Below are 18,738 nucleotides of genomic sequence, written 5' to 3'. Positions count from 1 at the left end.
TTCATGAAGTTCAAAATACACTGACGTAAGCGTGCTGATTCAGTTCTTATTTAGAAAAAAAATATTCAAATTACTGAAATAATGGACTGTATAAACTGGATGCATATGACACATTTCAGTGTATGTGTATATATCCATGATGTTGCAACAATACAGACTTGCAATAAATTGAGCAATTTGAACATACAGTCACACATTTGGTTACCAAAATACCATTCTTCTGCAAAAGTCTTGTGGCTTGATTGTATTCCCTCACAGTTAATACCTCAGTGGTAGCAGGATGGAGCACCTAATCTCTTGGATGAAATTCTCGTGACTGTGAAGGAATTACTTCATGGACAAGATACTTCTCAACGGGTAATTTATACAAGAGCTATAGACGTGCTACGTGAAAAGAACATTTGTTCCAAATAAATATACAAAAGGCACAGACAGGAAGGGAGAAGTAAAAGAAGTGGAGTAAGACATCTTAAATGCCAAGTTTCCTTTTAGTTTAGGGCTAGTACTTGGCAGGACATTGATTTGCCTTGACTAGAGAAATTTGAGATTTAAAGACATGTTCTTATTTCATATGGGAAGAACCTGATTTTTTTTTATATTTTCCATGAAAAAGAAACAAAAGAAAAAAATCAGAGAGCAGAGATATCTCTTGTCAAAGAGATAAACTTTATAGCCCAATTGTAAGAGAGATCACCTGTGATGGGTTAAATCCCCAGTCTGAATCTGAGTACCCTACACTGGAAGGCTATCAGCAATCCTAGTATTTTTGTCTGTCTTCAAGAGGAAATACTTTTCTGCATCCAGGAAAACACTCTAAAACACCTCTTTGATGCGTTAAACTTTTCCTAGCAAAAGACTTAAAGCAGTTCTGGGGAGAAAGACTTGGAAGTGTTGGTTGACAAGAAGCTCAGCATGACCTGGCAATGTGCACTTGCAGCCCAGAAAGCCAACCATAACCCTGGGCTGCATCAAAAGAAGCATGGCCAGCAGGCTGGGGGAGGCAATTCTCCCCTTCCACTCCATTCTAGTGAGACCTCACCCAGAGTCCTGCGTCCAGCTCTGTGGCCTCCAACACAAGAAGGACATGGACCCTTTTGGAGTAAGTCCAGAGGAGGGCCACAAAGATGATCAGAGGGCTGGAGCACCTCTCCTATGAAGACAGGCTGAGAGAGTTGAGGTTGTTCAGCCTGGAGAAGAGAAGGCTCTGGGGACACCTAATCGCACCATACCAGTACTTAAAGGGGGCTTCTAAGAAAGACAGGGACAGACTTTTTAGTAGGGCCTGTAGCAAAAGGACAAGGGGCAATGGTTTTAAAGCAAAAGAGGGTAGATTTAGACTAGATATTAGAAAGAAACTTTTTATTGTGAGGGTGGTGAGACACTGCAACAGGTTGCCCAGAGAAGTGACAGATACCCTGTTCCTGGAAGAGTTCAAGGCCAGGTTGGATGGGGCTTTGAGCAACCTGGTCTAGGGGAAGGTCCCTGCACATGGCAGGGAGCTTGGAGCTAGATGATCCTTAATGTCCCTTCCAATCTGAACCATTCTATGATTCTAATAGAACAGTCAGAAAATTCCCAACAATTCTGTGTATGGATCAGTCATGACCTTACTTACTTTTCATACCTATCTACCACAAAATCTCTCCATTTAACCACCATTCAGGTCAGAAAGCAAGCTGAAGGGCCACAGATGTAGTACAGTGTCTGAGCATACATTGCAGTAGTACCTTCTCCATTTTCCATCTCCTTGCCCCTGACATTCATGGGTGACATAACAGCTTGAGAACTATTCTGTCCATCATGTATTGGAAACAACGGTATACGAGTACAGCCACTGTCTTAACTACAGCATTTCAGTGGGGAAAGGTTTGTATACATTATAGTTAAGACTTTACCTGGAGAGGTGTGATTGGGTGCTATCAGACCCTTAATTTTTTTCTCAGATAAATAATTTAATTATTGCTCTTTTTATCTCTTTCTGTGTCTCTGTTTAAAAGCTGAGAGCTGTCATGAAACCTTTTCATTTCTGATATGGAACTTTTGATAACTTTGAAATGCATAATTTTGTGACTCATGCCTGACCATAGCCTTAATTCTGTAAAGTGCGTAACTAAACCAACCTAAAAAGTCCACTACAGCTGTCAAGACCAGACAAATATTTAAAGTTATAGGCAAGACCTAGGAATTTTTTTAGGTAGAATCTAAAAGTAGAATGTTTTAAAAGCAAACCAAGAATATTCTCTATACACCACTCTCCCTTTTTTGTTTTTATCACCCAAAACAAAACTCAGAAGGAAGTTTTATCAAAATGTAAGATTATGCTGAAAACTTCCAGGCTATTACTTTCCTGGGCTTTGACATCTGAGGCCAGATCTTTACTGCTACTCGCATATTCTCTCTTCTTTTTGATGTTTTAAAGTAAGGACATACCCAGTTACACAATTTTAGCTTATTTTATCAGCCAATTTCCCATAATGTTAAATTATTCAAATAAGAAATAACAGATCCGGTAGAAATAAATACCTGTCAGTCAAGTAATCAATGACTGCTTTGGCTTGCTCAATGCTGAAGAAATTCAAGTCACCACTTCTTTCTGATTCAGTTTCTCCTATTCCAGCCATTGCTCTTCCAAGTTCTTTTAAATTCTCTCCTAAGGTGACATGTTTGTCTGCAAAGTAATCCCAAAGAACAAAAAATACTTATAAATGTGACAGTGTGAGGTGGTGGGGTTTTTTTGGCCCATTTTAATTATAAGACTTCTTGAAGTTTAAGAAGTGAGGGGCCATGTAGAAACGTAGAAAGTGACAGCAGCCTAACATTTTTGTCTGTTGCCATTGTTCTTATCAATAAGATGTGCGTTAAAATTCCGTCACAAAAGCACTGATACACCTTCACAACGTAAGGATCACAATAATGGGTGTTTCAGATACTACAGCTTGGCCTCTTATGCAGAGATAAGTACAGGCAGAATACTATGTAAATTTGAGATACGTAGCACGTTTATCTTCAAAATAAATTTATTGTTGTTTATGTAATGTACAAAAACGTGCTGCTGACCATGCCGCTTGCAACATAAACCATTAATACATGAACAGATAATAAAAAGGATAACCATTTTTTTAAGTGCTTACAGTCATAATTGGTTAAACATTGATACGCACAATATTCTGCCCGTATCATCAAACTTGGAGACATTTATGCACCCCTCCACCCCCCTATCCCCCTGCCAAAATTAGATAATTTTTACATTTTTATCCTGGAAATCAAAAACAAATGCCAAAACAAATTTGAAATAAAATTTTAATTATTTTTGTTAACTGTCTTGTCAAAGAGGAAAATCTGAAATATACCAGTGTCTGCTGAACCTTTGAAAAGAAAGGATTCATCTTTCTGACTTGCATACAGTGTGCGCCACCACTAGAACCATGGTGATGTTAAATAAAAAAGCTTTGAACACAGTTTACTTGTTCTTTTTAAGTCTAAAAAATTTAGAGTAGAAAATGGGGAAATATCCACCAGTGGTGAAATAGATTTATTTTCCTTATTGTTTTAATTCTCTACTGATCCACTCCTTGGTTCTTTATACAGAAAAGAAATTAAAAGACTTACAAGATTCTGGTCTTTAAAGTTTTGCCCTTTAGTAGTACAGCAATCATAACCCTAAAAAATTCACCTCGGTTTTCAGTATCAGAGGCAGCACAATATAAATAACCATAATGGAAGAAACAAGAAAGAAATATAGAGAACGTGGAGGAAATAGAAGCCATGGGAAATGAGAAACAGTAATAGAATCAGAAATATCACAGTTAGTAGGGAAGCGAAGCCACATAACAAGTTCATAAGAAGTCACAACAGCCAGGCCCAGGTTTGCCACCAGCTAATCCAAATTTTCTCTTTCCTCTGCACATCTGATTGTCAGCCCATACAGCCTTTCTCAGGAAGGCTCTCGCAGTACTTCTGTGAAGTAAGGAGCACTTTACCCTCAATGTATAGAAGATGAATCAAATAATGTAATTAACTCATTCTGGCTTCTGAGCAACCAAAGTCTTCAGATTCCAAACCTCATTTTTTTTTCCTCACTACTTTACCAGCCTTAAATGAGTTTACAATATCCTCCCTTCTCTAAATCCATTCCTCTCGCTCCATGCTACTCTTGCCTTTATGGCTAAATCAGTTTAATTCTCCAGGCTGCTTGGGTCCAGTGTAGGGAAGGGAAAGCAAATGGTCATTAATATAGAAGACATTAGCGTTTTGCTCTTGGTTGAAATGTTCGGTTTTGGAACTTGCACTAGCTGAGAACAGTAATTACAATGAAATTCATCTCAGCCCTGGGCTACAGCATACTTTTAGATGGATTATTTGGGGAACTTAGCTGTGAACAAAATACAAGAAGTCTCCTGTGAGCATTTACAAACTGCATTTTCGTTCCCTAAAATCCGTGTATCTTAGCCAAATCTGAATAGATTTTCACAGGACAGCAAAAAGTTCACAACACTTGCTTGCCAAACCTTATGTCTTTACCTCAAAGCATAGGGGTATTAGAGCTGTTAAAAAAAATTAAAAAGGCACAAAATCATACTTTTTATTTCCACAGCCTCTGTCTGCAAGCCCACTGAACTGTTTTAGCTGTAATTTTATATATAAAAATTAATCAGAGGCAGAGACTGCCATGGAAAATTTCAGCTTAAAGAGTTAAAGTTTGGCAAAGCTTCATGCAGCTAAGCTCACATTCCTAAAAAATGTCAGTCAGCTTTAACAATTGGTTGTGCTACCAGCCTGTCCAGTACACATACATTACATACTGTCTCATAAAACTAATTTCTGACATGTTTCCATTCTTCTCCATTGTTATATTAATACCGTTAGCATATGTTAAGATACTTTCTCATTGGAGACAGGAAGGACAACTGGAATTCCAATGATCATAAAGCACGTACGTATTCTGTCAAAAATCCAAGTCAGAAAGGCCCTTGAATTAAATTACAATGAAAGAGTATAATAACTATTATGAGGTTGATTTTAAATATTCATCTTTTTGAATGGAACTTCTGAGTCCTGTTGCTCTTCCTCTGGGATGGACTTTTCTCAACATAATCACCTTCAAAGTGAATATTAAGTAAGCATTGTGATCTCTGAAAAATGGGGTTTAGAGGATGTTGCTACCATTTTTTCTGGCTCTTTGTCTCACTAGACCCAAGCCACATGCTTTGTTGCAAATTTCCTCATAGCCACAAGAGCTACAGTACTTTCATTGTCAATTTTTCATCTTCAGCAGTGATGCCAGTTTACTTCCCTCACCAGTCTTTAGTTAACTGATATATTTTGTGCCAGAAGTGCAGCATTTCCCACATAGAAAGCTGCCTGAGAGTTGACCTCCAAGGATAAAATAAATGCAATTCACCTGCTATAATGCTACAGGATGTACTGAATACCTCAAACAGCAGAGAAATGTGCCCAAGGCTACAGTGAGTCAGTCACTGAGGCAGCTGGAATTGGAATTTAGGAGCTCCTTGCTCTCCCTCTACTGTAATTATTATTTATTTTACCATAGCAAAGACGAGGTCTTTTCAGGACCTGGCCCTTTTGTACCACATACTGTACAAACAAAGACTGAGGGATATTCTGTTAAAAAGACTACAGTTGTCCCTAACAAAAGTTTAATGTCTGTGGACAAGAATTATTTTTAGGTACAAGCCAACATTCAAAAGGAAAATATATCATTTTACCATTACTTGCAATTAAATATTACTTTATTAAAATGATTGGAAAATATTATTGTCTTCCACTTCAGATATTTCTTTTACAAGTTTAAATTATACTTACCACTGAGGTTCTCCAACAGGAAATTTAATAGATCCATGAATCCTGAGAGCTGTATAAGACTGAAGTTCATTTCTTTAGCCCACCAAAATCCCGCAGTATAATAATCTAGCAAAACAGCTTCTTTCAAAGATGTCTTCAATTGTTTAAAATTCAGAAATTCTTCCAGCTTTCTAGAAATCGCAGAGTAAAATAACAAAATGAAAAAATGAATTACAGATTCCAAAGTTTATGTTAGTCTGTAAATTATCAATAATTATATCTATACTATTTACTACTACTATCTTTTATATATATTTACATGTCTTCCTGGTACTTAGCTATATTCATTTCTAGGTACAAACATTTATGATCAGAGGACATATTAACTGAAAAAAAATAAACAAACACCTACAGGTTTCAACAGACACTATTTAACTATTAAAATACTATTAATGAAACAAAAAAAATAAGAACGTTACAAACTTCAAAGAGTAATACACTGAAAATCCCAGAGAAAAATCCGTGTTTGTTCAAGAAAGGGTTTGTAGGTTGAAATGGAACAATTAGTCTCCGCTTTTCTACTACCTCTCTTTCACTCTGATTGAGAGAGTTTTGCAGTACTAAAAAGATCTTCCTTCCCTTTCAAGATTATTTTTCATGTAGCCTCTGAAGAAAAATTACATTTGAAAAATAATGTAAATACTATAATATAAAATTACTGAAAGTACCTAAAATATTTAGAAGTTTAAATTCCACTTGCAAAATGGTCAAGATATTTAAGAAGAGCGTTGTCCTATTTTACTGGCACACTGTGGAAATTTTTCCACTTTCTTTAGCTTGAATAATTAATGAAAAAAATACACTCGCTTGTAGGAGACCATGCGGTTGCTGACACATTTATGTCTACTCTATCTAAACACAGAATTAGTTATGTCTTTTATAATAATTGTGCACATTTTTCTACGTGAAGAGAAGGAATGAGGGTTAGGACTTCAGTCTGCAGTTCTTGCCGTATAACTTCAGCCATTTCTCAGGTAGTTAAGTTTTACATTAAAGCGAACCTTGGCTTCTTAACTATAGCTGACAATACAGGTGCTGCTTGGGATCACAGTTTCTGGTCCCCTGTAAAACAGCAAAGTCTTTTTTTTCCCCATCCTGCTTCTTATTCCTTCCCCAAAAGGGCATTAATCTCAGACCTAATGATAGGCAACCATTAGTTCTTCAGGGTTTTCAGAAAGCCAGTAGAGATACCCGGTCAAATGAGTTGAGTTTTCATTTTTTTAATTAAAGCCTCAATAGCTAACAAAGTAAAGCATATAATCCGATCAGTTTTGTTTAAAACATGTATTCCTTTGTTCTGCATGACAAATTTGTATGGCTGCACACATGCAAGTCGGTTAAAAACACTTAACTGTGTACTGAAATAGAAGTGGAATGTGGCCAGCTGAACTTTCCAAGGTTTGAAACAGTCCATATCCTCTCTTTCTGAAGCTTCTGCCAACTCTGTGTTTTCATAATCAGATTCTCAGGGATTTAGATTTTCTCTGATGCTGCTAACAATGCCAGTACTCATCTTTCCAATATTCCGTAAGGGATGTAATTGACAATAGTATCTATAAATGATTGGGAAGTGATGGGGCATTTAGACTTTCTGGTTATCCAGAATGCTACTTCTTCCTTCACAGAAGGTGCTCAAGTCCTGCAGAGATGGACAGAAGTATAAAACTCCATGATAGATGGGAATGCAGGACATCAAAATTCTGATACTGAATCAGATCTATTCTGATTTTCTAACCTTAGCTGTTTGTGTACAGACATGATGCACTGTGGTAAATAACAGAATTCCAATGCTGCTGCTAAACTGCTTAGAGTGCATAAAATACCCTGTAACTATCCTCTTTTCAAAGGCAGTATATATGTTACATTCCACTTGTACTATATATATATATAAATATATATATAAATACCTAGGTGATCAGCTAAGACTAAGAAGAAAAGTATGATCTTTCAATGCTTTTTAATCTTAATAAGGAAGTTCCACTATGAATTGCATCATTAAGCACATTTTATTCTCCACTGAGTTGTACACTTAAGTCTCCTCTAAAATAAGAGGCCTATGGTATAAGAGAAAATGGTATTTATTTATTTAATTTTTAATTTTTATTATTATTATTTGATGGGAATAAATTTTCTTTCCAGGTTTCTTAAAAAAAATAAATATATATATATCCTAGAAAGAACTTTATTTTTTTTCTCAGAACAGTCACAAATAAGAGGAACAGAATATATTTCAGGCATAATAGCCTAATCTCTATGAAATGGTTTATTTATTTGGTGGGACAAGGTTGTATATTTTTATTACCCTCCCACAACCTAGTCGAATGGACCAGCCCTTTGGCTTTCAATTCACTAAGAATTTGCTAGTGCTCCTAAATAACCTGGGCATTTCTGAAAAATGCCACCCTTAAAATACAAGCCTAGAGTCTCCGGTTGAACTCCTGGCCTCCTAAATTTAGCTGCTATTAAGCACTAATAAGAAGGGAGAGTGTTGCTACAGGAAAGACAAGATGGTCTTACATCAGAAGTCTTTGGCTGCCTCCTGTTTCCCCAGTGCACCATAATGGCTACCTACTAATACCTTCTTAAGCTTTCCATCCCTTTCTGAACTTTTAAGACCTTTCTGATTTTTCAGTAACTCATGTTACAGTACAGAATTTTAAATGTTTGAACAAAAAAAAAAGTTACCAAGTGAGATTTAAAAAACAAGCTCAGTATTGGCTTGTTCTTATTTATATCTTAGTATTTCATTTACAGCATATTTAACACTATTGTAAACTCAGAAACCATATCAGTGCGAAATGTGAGGGGGGGAGGGGAAGAGTCAAAGGAAAATCAAGAGATATAGGAAATACAGTAAAACAAATTGGGTCTGAGATCAGCGGTATTTCTTCTTATCTTTCATGATTAATTTTAAATATAAATGATTTAACAACTAAAGACTAGTAACGTAACCATCACAGAAGAAATCTAACAAATAATCTATAAAATGTATTTCATTATTATATTGGTTCTAGCATTGTTATCTTTGGCACTTACTTTTGAACTCCTTCTACATTTTGTTCTGACAAAGCAGTAATTTGGGAAAGGGAAAGAAACGTCCGACTAATAACCTTCTTTCCACCTATGGCATCCTGATTCTGGTCTTCTTCCTACAATCACATATGTATATAGGAATATAGTTTTAACAGGTTTATTTTATTATGTCAGAAACTTATCTAAATAACATTCTTATTTTGAGGATGTATGCAAGGGATTAATTCAACGAATGCCAGAAATGTAACACAGCTATAATTACATAGCAGCAACACAATACCCTAACACATTTTCACCAGAGAAAAGCTAGGCAGACACATGGAAAATAGCATTTTTATCTCAAATTCATGTGGGAACATAGTGACATATTATGTGCTGCACAAGATTAAATTAGCTTGCAAGTAAAAACAATAGAAATATAACGGTGAAAAAAAATCCATGAATCTAGATTTGACCAACATGATACTAGACTGCACAGTAATTAAATTTTAAAATCAGCTTCTGCTTAAGATATTATAAGTATACATACACATTACCGTGCTATTTGCTCTCCACCCTGTACTTGATTGCATTTCCAAATTTACTGTCTACACTGACTCCTTCCCTAACCAAAAAGAAGTCCAAGATGTTTGCTGCAACACTATGATACACATCAAGGACCTGACACTACTGTTTCAGGAAAGTCAGTTTATTTGTAATACAGAAGGCAGTTCCTTATAGGAAATACAAAGACATATTATATGTTAAGACGATAACAAACTGAGCACGAATCAACAATGCAATGGTCCTACAAAAAATTGGAACGTTTGATGATATTTTATTTAGTGTCTGTCTCTGACCAAAAACATTTGACCAGAGACTTCAGTAAGAAAACAATGAAATAAATAAAACCCTGTTTTACAATAGAATATGTAGGCGACAAAGAGAGGTGTCAAAGCACATTATAAAATGTAAGATAAGGCAGACTATAGAGATGCAAGGCAGGGGAACAAGGGACAATGCTCACAGAATATAGTATTTCAGTTGGAAAGGACCTACAATACATTAGCATGGGACAGCGTAAGGCGAAATATTTCACTATGAAAATAATTAAGGATTGAGAAAGGTTACCCAGAAAGGTGCAAGAATCTCCATCCTTGCAGGTTTTCAGGACTGAACTGGACAGAGCCATGGTCTGCATTCAGTGCTGGCCCAGCTCTGAGCAGGTAGCTGAACCAGTTTATGTCCCAAAGATCCCTTCCAGCCTCATGACTGTGAGTTTAATTGGCCTGACCTGCTTCTGCATCAGGACACAAAAACCTGAACATAATTTACTCGTAGCAGGTACACTTCTACATCCGTGGCACGTGGGCTTTACAGAAGTGCTGCAAAACAAAGCTTGCAGAATAGTGTTTCTAGCTCACCTAGAGAGAGAGAAGTGGAAGATTTCCTAACATGAGCTGATTTTTGAGCCTGAACAGCATTGCTCTGGGCTAATAATCAACAAACTCCAGCATTGGTCGAGGAGAGCCCCCAAATAAAGCTACACTACTCCCCCTGCTGCTGCCAAACTGCAAGATAAACTTAAAACTTGGACTAGCTGAATTACAATATTCAAGACTGATGAAACAAGCCCGAGAGCAGCAACAAAGAGCATTTAGTAGACAGACTAGTTCTTTTCCTCTAATTAAGTACTAGAGTACTTTCACATGCACTTTAATATGAAAAATTATTGTTCCCAACTGCAAAGTTAGTCTCAGATACAATGCCTCATCAGAACAATAGGAATGAAGTAAACAAAGGCTCCCATCATGTGGTTAGGAACATGACATTAGTTTGCGTTTGTTTTATTAGCAATAATTCCTGCAGTATAAAAAGAAGTACTCGTACAGTCACTAATGTCAATATAATTGAAGCTGCATGCAGTAGTTAGGGGGAAAAAAAAAGAATAGCTCAACATGCTAATATTATGCAGTTATTGAAAGGTATTTCTGAATAATTAGGAAAAATATGAATGCTTTCCTGAAGTGACCAGTGGTGTTTGAAACCTGTTAAACAAGAGATTTTTTAGAAGTAATGAGAGCTGAATTAAAAGAATAACTGATATTGATGTTTTGGAAACAGAATTAACACCCAGTTATGTCTCTCACTCAGGATGTTCAATACATAGGATAATTTAGTATGCATTTTTGCATCGGTATATAAATGGCATATTACCAATCAGTCAGTCAACACCTTACTGACCATACTTCCTAATAAGGCAAAATGTTAACATTTTACAGATATCACCTGAGATGGACTTTATCAGTATGGCATGAGAAATTTAACACTATATCAGAAAGAAAAGCATAAGGAAGTTCAAGGCATGGTGGTTTTGTTCTCATCAAGCTATTTTCCAGCTTCTCCACTGTGGTTACAGGCCAGGTATGAGTAAGAACAAAGACTCTCCTGTAACACTCTCAACTACCTGCACGACACTCCTCCACCATTCAAGATCACAGCAGTAGCCCTGTAAATAGAGATGCATCAAAGGTCTTTTTTCTCCCACCACTTACATCTCGAGCTGTAAGGAACAGGTTTATAGGCAAAAAGTTGAATATTCTGGAAAGCAACTTTTTACCTGCACTCCTAAGAATCTTATCCAAACTAATTCTTTGCTGCTTCTTGAAAGGTATCAGGCAACATCCATCATGTCAGAAAAAGCTTGTCCAAAAGGGAATTTTCTCCTGCCTCCAGTATGTAGCTGGCTTATTACAGTGTGAAGCTTTCTAACCTACATCGTATCGACAGGCCCAGCACGCTTCACATGCTGATGCTAAGGCTCGTCTCATTCTCTGAATTACAAACAGCAAGAAAGACCTCTGGGAAAATTTGCTGAAGTCTTAGTACATAGTGTTGTATTACAGCAATATATAAACAATATAAGATTACAAAAATTAATTTAAAAACAACTCCAGGTGCCTTGCACTCAGTCACCTATAATCTCTTTCAACACATTTAAAGGTCCCCTAGTATTAGAAACATATTCTTTGACCAACTAAAGTTTGCAGTTTCAACTTAAGAAATATTCAAAGTCTTGTAACTCAGTATTGCAGCTAAGGCTCTGTAATCTGCACATCAAAATCCAACAGTTTACAAGGCAAGGTGAACGCTTCCGGTTTCACCATTTCATCACCTATTGTCTATAGTGATATTCCCAGCAGCAAAACTCCCCACCAATCCATTAATATCTTTGTTACTGCTCAAGGTAAGGATGGATTTATTGTATCACTGTCCACTACAAGCTCAGGTATCAGATAAGAAGAAATACTGTTCAAAATGACTGATAAGAAACTATGGGATAGAAAGTACATAATTAAGAAAATTAATTTTTAGAACTATCAATGTTTCTGCAATTTAAAAAAGTAGTGAAAGTCCATGAATGATCTGAATGACCCCATATTTGTGGGAAGTTTCTGTTTGGGTAGAACCTCCACACACACGTGTCTAAAAGCTTATAATTGATTGAATACTGTTTTGTCTTTTGATTGCTGTCTTTAACTGCCACTGAAAATTCAAAGAGAAGTTATTTTATACATGTGTCCACCGGTCTCAAGGACTTTACCGCTCATTTTACTGTTAACTGTAGTGACTGACAGAAATAAACCAAGGAGAGTTAGTTCTGGTAACACTATCCTCATGTGCTGGGGAAAAAAACCCAACCCAAACCAATCCTACCAATACACACTGTCAGCAGTAGATTTAGTAGACTTAATCCTTTTAAATATAGACTACTACTAGAGAATTGTTTGTTACTGTTTTATTTCTTTCAAAGATTTTTTTAGCTGTTCTGAATGTATAATATGTTTGTGGCTATTCAATACATTACTGCAAATGCTTTGGGCACCCCTTGTCAACAATATCAGGTCAAAATACATAATCAGATATTCTCAAACAAAAGAATAAGATCATCTTTGAATCTCTCGGCCAATATCCATAAACACCTGTGGTGGGTTGACCCTGGCCTGGATGCCAGGTCCCCACCAAAACCACTCTATCACTCCATTCTCAACTGGACAGGGGAGAGAAAAATAGAATAAAAGGCTCGTAGGTCTACAGATCTGCCATAAGGACAGGGAGATCACTCACCAATTACTGTCACAGACAGACAGACTCAACTTGTGGAAATTAGTTTAATTTATCACCATTCAAATCAGAAAAAAACACCTTCCCCCTACCCCTCCTTTTTTTCCAGGCTTAATCTCACTCCCTATTTCTCTACCTCGAGCTCGGGGTTGGCCAGCGGTGGGTCCATCTGTGAGCTGTCTGTCATTGGCTCCATCAGACATGGGGGAAGCTTCTGGCATCTTCTCGCAGAAATCACCCCTGTAGCCCCCCCCTGCTACCAGAACCTTGCCACACAAACCCACTACACCACCATAAAGCAGAAAATATGAGCAGAAAAATTATATAGTTAAATAGCAGATTGCAAAAAAGCTCTGTGTTTGGGGGAGTGGGGAAGAACTCTCTCTCAAAATCCCAAATGCTGAGTGAGTCATCCCTGTCTAGAAAAAATGTTCCACTACCTGTAATTTTATTGGGGGCCTTTCCAGAGTGGCAAAACCTTTAAACACAGCAATGGAAATTAGCACCAGTGTTCCTGAATGAAAATAAGCTTGTTCCTTGGGATGAGCCCTCTGCATTTGTTTGACAATACAACATACTTTGTAAATTATGATTTTCAAAAATGTATTCATAGAATCATGGAATGGTTTTGGTTGGAAGGGACTTTAAAGATCATCTAGTTCCAAGCCCCCTGCCATGGGCAGGGACACCTTCCACTACAGCAGGTTCTTCAAAACCCTGTCCAACTTGGCCTTGAACACTTCCAGGGATGGGGCATCCACAGCTTCTCTGGGCAACATGTCCAGAGCCCCACCACCCTCGGAGTGAAGAATTTCAGTCTACCCTCTCACAGTTTAAAGCCATTCCCCCTTACCCTATCACTACGTGCGCTTGTAAACAATCACAAAGGAATAGCTTACCAGCTCTCGTAATTGCAGCAAATACCCCAAGTGCCAGAAACCCCAAATCCTCCTGTCCTCACTCCATCAGGGAAATTAGACTGGACTAAACTCTGCTGCCACAGCTAGATAGTTTCCACTATCTGAGCTAGTTCATTTAAAGCTAGCTCAGCTACCTCTGTCTGAGCGATACTGCTGACAGCAGTACAGATGTCCCCGAAAGAGTGTTGCATATCAGTTACAACTTTAATCAAAATGGGAATAAAAAAAACCCAACCAAAACAACAAACCAAAAAACCCCACTACACCAGCAACACAGGCTGTTATTTGTATTATACACATTTTGTTATCAAGCTGTCAAATACTTCAGCAGCAGCAGAAAATCTTGAATCTACATAAATAGTTAAAAGGCAGAAACAGAAATCCATTCCCTGTTCCTGTTTGTTTTAAAAAGGCCCCACTTGTCCCCTCCCACTATGGGAAGTTAAAATCAATAGTTGCTATTTTTAGTCATAATATTTATTTTGTTGTCAAGCAAATGAAGAAATAAAAATAGTAACACTAATTTCAACTACATTCAAAAGAGAAATCTGCAGATATGTCAAATGCAAAAGATAAAACCTGTATGGAAGGAAAGCTTTCAGAGAACCATTGTAAACAACAGACGCTGATAGTGTCCATTTAATAACAGCATAGGTTTGAAAAATCTCACACAGTCCAAACATCAAGATTTATGCATGAAAAAATGTATTATGACATTAAACGTTACTGATGTTTTCACAGCTGCAGACTACTTATTGGAAAAAATGTTGTTAAAATAAAGCAGCAGCAAGACTTGCTGAGACCAGGATTCAGATTTTCTAATATAATTTCTGATGAAAGTAATTACAAATCAGAAAAATTATAAAAACATCTAATTTAAATCAAAAGGAATTGTCCAAGAAACAATATAAAAAAAATAGTGGCAGAATATGGTGTTCCCTACAGCTTCACTATAGACCATGCAAAGCTAGCTTCAGCCAAAACTGAAGACTATATATTTAATTTATAAAAATGCACAATTCCACAGAATTTGCAATAAAACCAAGTCATAAAGGATAATAGGAACGATCACAAAGGTAAGCTATCATGTATAGAACAAACTTCAATACATAAGGAACAGAAAATATGTGGAAAAAAAATAAATCACTGAATCCCTCCAAAGATGGCTTTTATACAGCCACAAAGTAAAAATGACAAAAATTTCAGTGGTACATTTCAAATGAATGTACAATATATTTTTGACAAGCTGTCGTTTCCCATACAGTACACCTTGTATGCTTTTACTATGATCTAACTGACTGCATTACCCCAGTGTTACGCTGTTCCAAATGCCAAAACATGTACAGAGAACACTAACAGGGAATACTGTGAAAGATGCATGTATTTTCCATAAATCGTTTAGAATACATAATAATACATTTCACATGGAAGAGGATTTATTTATTGAAGGAAACCTAAACATTAAGCTTTTGTACCCACAATCGCTAGGGCAGCTTTGTGCCAACAGATGCAACCATCACACTGGCTGAAAGCGGTTAATCACTTCCGCAACAGTCACAGTAACTTCTTGGCCATCTAAGACAGCAACGCAGTTAGTGGCTTGAGGGAGAAATTCTGAGCTGACGCAACACCTCATACGTTATTGGGAGGAATAACTTGTATTCTTATATTTCTCTTGACATGCAGCAAGAGATGAGTTGCCCGACTGTCAGAAATCACACCGCTGTCACCAGCTCAAAAATTGCAATGCATAAAAAAAAAAAAAAAAAAAAAAGAGGCCAAAACCAACAAAAACCCCAACAAAAACCCCACCAAGATTAAGGAGAGTAATGTGAGTTTGCAAGATCCTCTAGAGCACTCTGGCTACCAAAAGCAGTGAAAGGTGATAAATACAGCCATAATTTTGCTAGAAGCAAGGTGTGAGCTTGCTTCCACCCCTCAGTGGTCTTGGAAGGCAAACTGTATGCCTTTCCATCAACAATTAAAAATTAGGATATTTTCACCACCATGAATAAGCCAAGTGCGGTGGCTTGACCCTGGCCTGGATGCGAGGTGCCCACCAGAGCCACCCTATCACTCTCCTCCTCAGCTGGGCAGGGGAGAGATAACGTAATTAATTTATTTAATTAATGTAATGTAATTTCATTAAAGGCTCATGGGTCAAGATAAAGACAGAGACATCACTTACCAATTACTGTCACAGGCAAAACAGACTCAGCTTGGGGAAATTAGCTCAATTTATAACCAATCAAATCAGAGTAGGGTAATGAGAAATAAAAACTAAATCTTGTGACACCTTCTTCCCACTCCTCCCTTCTTCCTGGGCTCAACTTTACACCCAAGTATTCTACCTCCTCCCCACCAGCAGCACAGGGGAACAGGGAATGGGGGCTGCGGTCAGTTCATTTAGTGCCACTCCTTCCTCCTCAGCAGGAGGGCTCCTCACACTCCTCCCCTGCTCCAGCATGGGGTCCCTCCCACAGGAGACAGTTCTCCATGGATTTCTCCAGCATGACTCCTTCCCAAGGGCTACAGTTCTTCATAAACCGCTCCAGTGTGGGTCCCTTTCACAGAGTACAGTCCTTCAGGAACAGCCTGTTCCAGCATGGTCCCCCACGGGGTCACAAGCCCGGCCAGCAACCCTCTCCAGCCTGGGCTCCTCTCTCCACAGGACCACAGGTCCTGCCAGGAGCAGCTCCAGCGCGGGCTGCCCACGGGGTCACAGCCTCCTTTGGACACCCACCTGCTCTGGTGTGGGGTCCTCCATAGGCGGCAGGTGGAGATCTGCTCCACCATTAACCTCCATGGGCTGAGGGGCACAGTAGGCTCCACCATGGGCTTCAGGGGAATCTCCGCTCCAGCACCTGGAGCACCTCCTGCCCTCCTTCTGCATGGACCTGGGAGTCTGCAGGGTTGTTGCTCTCACGTAATCTCACTCAATCGCTTCTCACTTCTGTTGATGTTGTGTGGGTTTTTCCCCCCATCTTAAATATGCTATCCCAGAGGTGAGGCCACCATCACTGACAGGCTCGGCCTTGGCCAGCGGTGGGTCCATCTGTGAGCTGGCTGGCGTTGGCACCATCGGGCATGGGGGAAGCTTCTGGCAGCTTCTCACAGAAGCCACCCCTGTAGCCACCGGCTACTAAAACCTCACCACGCAAACCTGATACACCAAGAAACAGCCAAACACTTAAAAACGAGCCCCTGTACCCAACGGAAAGCGGCGAGTGCGGCGGGAGCACAGCTGGCGGGTGTGCGGCGGTGGGTGCAGAGCCTGGCCAGCGAGGCGAGGGGCGGCCGTGCCAGCCCAGCCCCCCGTGCCCAGCGGGGTCCTCTCCCGTAAACCCCTTGGGGACGAAGTTTACACAGGTGCGCACACCCTCGCTGCATTTCTAACACCGCACCCTTTTCACTTCTCGGAAACTTAGCGAAGGCATCTAAAACACATCATACAAATAACAGAGGGGGTGCGAAGGCAGGCCCCGCCGAGGCGGGGCAGCGGGCAGGGCCGCCCCGCAGCACCGCGGCGACCCCTCACGCCGCCCCCGCTGCGGCTGGACAAGCCGGCGGCGGGGAAAGCACGGAGGGCGCCGGGAAGCCCGGCCGCCGCGGACGGTAGTACCTGCCCCGGCGCCGCCATGCTGCCCGCTGCCCGGCGTCGCCGTCGCTGAGGGAACGGGGGCGGGGCGCGGAGCTCCTCCTCCCGCCGCCCGCTCGCCTGCTCTCTCTGGCCGGGCGCCATCTTGGCTGAGCGGCGCAGTCGCCCTGGTGCTCCCTCCCGGGCGGGCTGTGGCTGGTCTTCCCCCTCCGCGGGCAGCCCATGTGCGGCACAGCCACAGCGGCGGGCGCCCGGGAGCGGGAGGTTGTCGGGCCCTTGTGGAGGATGCCTTGAGAGTAGCCGAGCATCGCCCATGGGGCTTTGGGCAGGCGGGGCAGAGTTGACCAGCCTTCATGGCCCCTGCCTGGAACATAGCTGTGGGTCCCTGGGGTGCCTGGCAGCATGACACCCGGCAGGGAGCCCGCCTGAGAGGGGGCCGCCAGCCCACTGGCTCCACCTGATCCTCTCAGTTCTTTGCAGTATGCCCAGCCAGTCAGTGGCGCACCAGCATGGGTGAACTGCACAGCTGGCAGAGCAAACATCATGGGTGGTGTTTGTAGGGAGGGCACAGGAGCGCAGGGACACGCCGTACTTACAGATGGTTCCATGGGGCCTGGGGGGCGACCAGCCCAAGGGAGAAGGCGGCAGAGGAGGTCTGAGGCACCCCTGTGCCGCCTCAGTGCCAGTGCCCGTGTCTGCCTTCCCGAGCCACTGACCGCTGCCTCCAGGCCTACGTGGAGAACAACATCTCAGGAACATTACACACCATGAAGCAATGTTTCTGTGCCCTTTTGTTCAGCTCTTAACCATCTTCCTAATCCAAATAGTTGTAGTAACTACTGTAAGCATTGCCTGAATCACAATTGTAAGGATAGCATCATGCAGTTATCCCTAGTTACCCTAATGACATCCTAACATTTTCAGCTTCTTGAAAATCATCGTCAAACTAAATACCTCAATGTATATACATCCCAAGAATATCAACAACAATTACTAAAGCTCAGATGTCGGCAGGTGTAAATCAGTACATCTGTTGGGACTGATGGAGGGATACAGTCACTCCAGCTAAGAATCTGGACTTAAATGTCCGTATTTTATGGAGTAGTTAGAAGTATTTTACAAACTATACTGAGTGAAAGAAGACTTGGAGAGTAAACTGCATTTTCATTACGATATACATCAGTATTTCATATTTCTTTATCCTATTTTTTCGGGGTTTTT

General features: G+C 40.0%; 1 protein-coding gene across 2 annotated transcripts in view; it reads right to left on the bottom strand.

The window, feature by feature from the left end:
- The window catches only part of CABCOCO1 (ciliary associated calcium binding coiled-coil 1), a 207,172-nt gene that overhangs the window by 37,833 nt on the left and 150,601 nt on the right, over window positions 1-18,738 (bottom strand). For both annotated transcript variants that reach the window (XM_080402738.1, XM_080402737.1), the window contains 3 exons: window positions 8,899-9,011; window positions 5,824-5,993; window positions 2,524-2,668 (listed from right to left, as the gene is read on the bottom strand). In XM_080402738.1, coding sequence (XP_080258864.1) covers window positions 2,524-2,668; window positions 5,824-5,993; window positions 8,899-9,011 — 428 coding nt within the window. The remainder of the gene's footprint in view (window positions 1-2,523; window positions 2,669-5,823; window positions 5,994-8,898; window positions 9,012-18,738) is intronic.

This window comes from Falco punctatus (assembly GCF_963210335.1).
Source record: "Falco punctatus genome assembly, chromosome: 9".
Taxonomy (NCBI): Eukaryota; Metazoa; Chordata; class Aves; order Falconiformes; family Falconidae; genus Falco; species Falco punctatus.
This window is presented reverse-complemented; position numbering and strand designations above follow the sequence as displayed.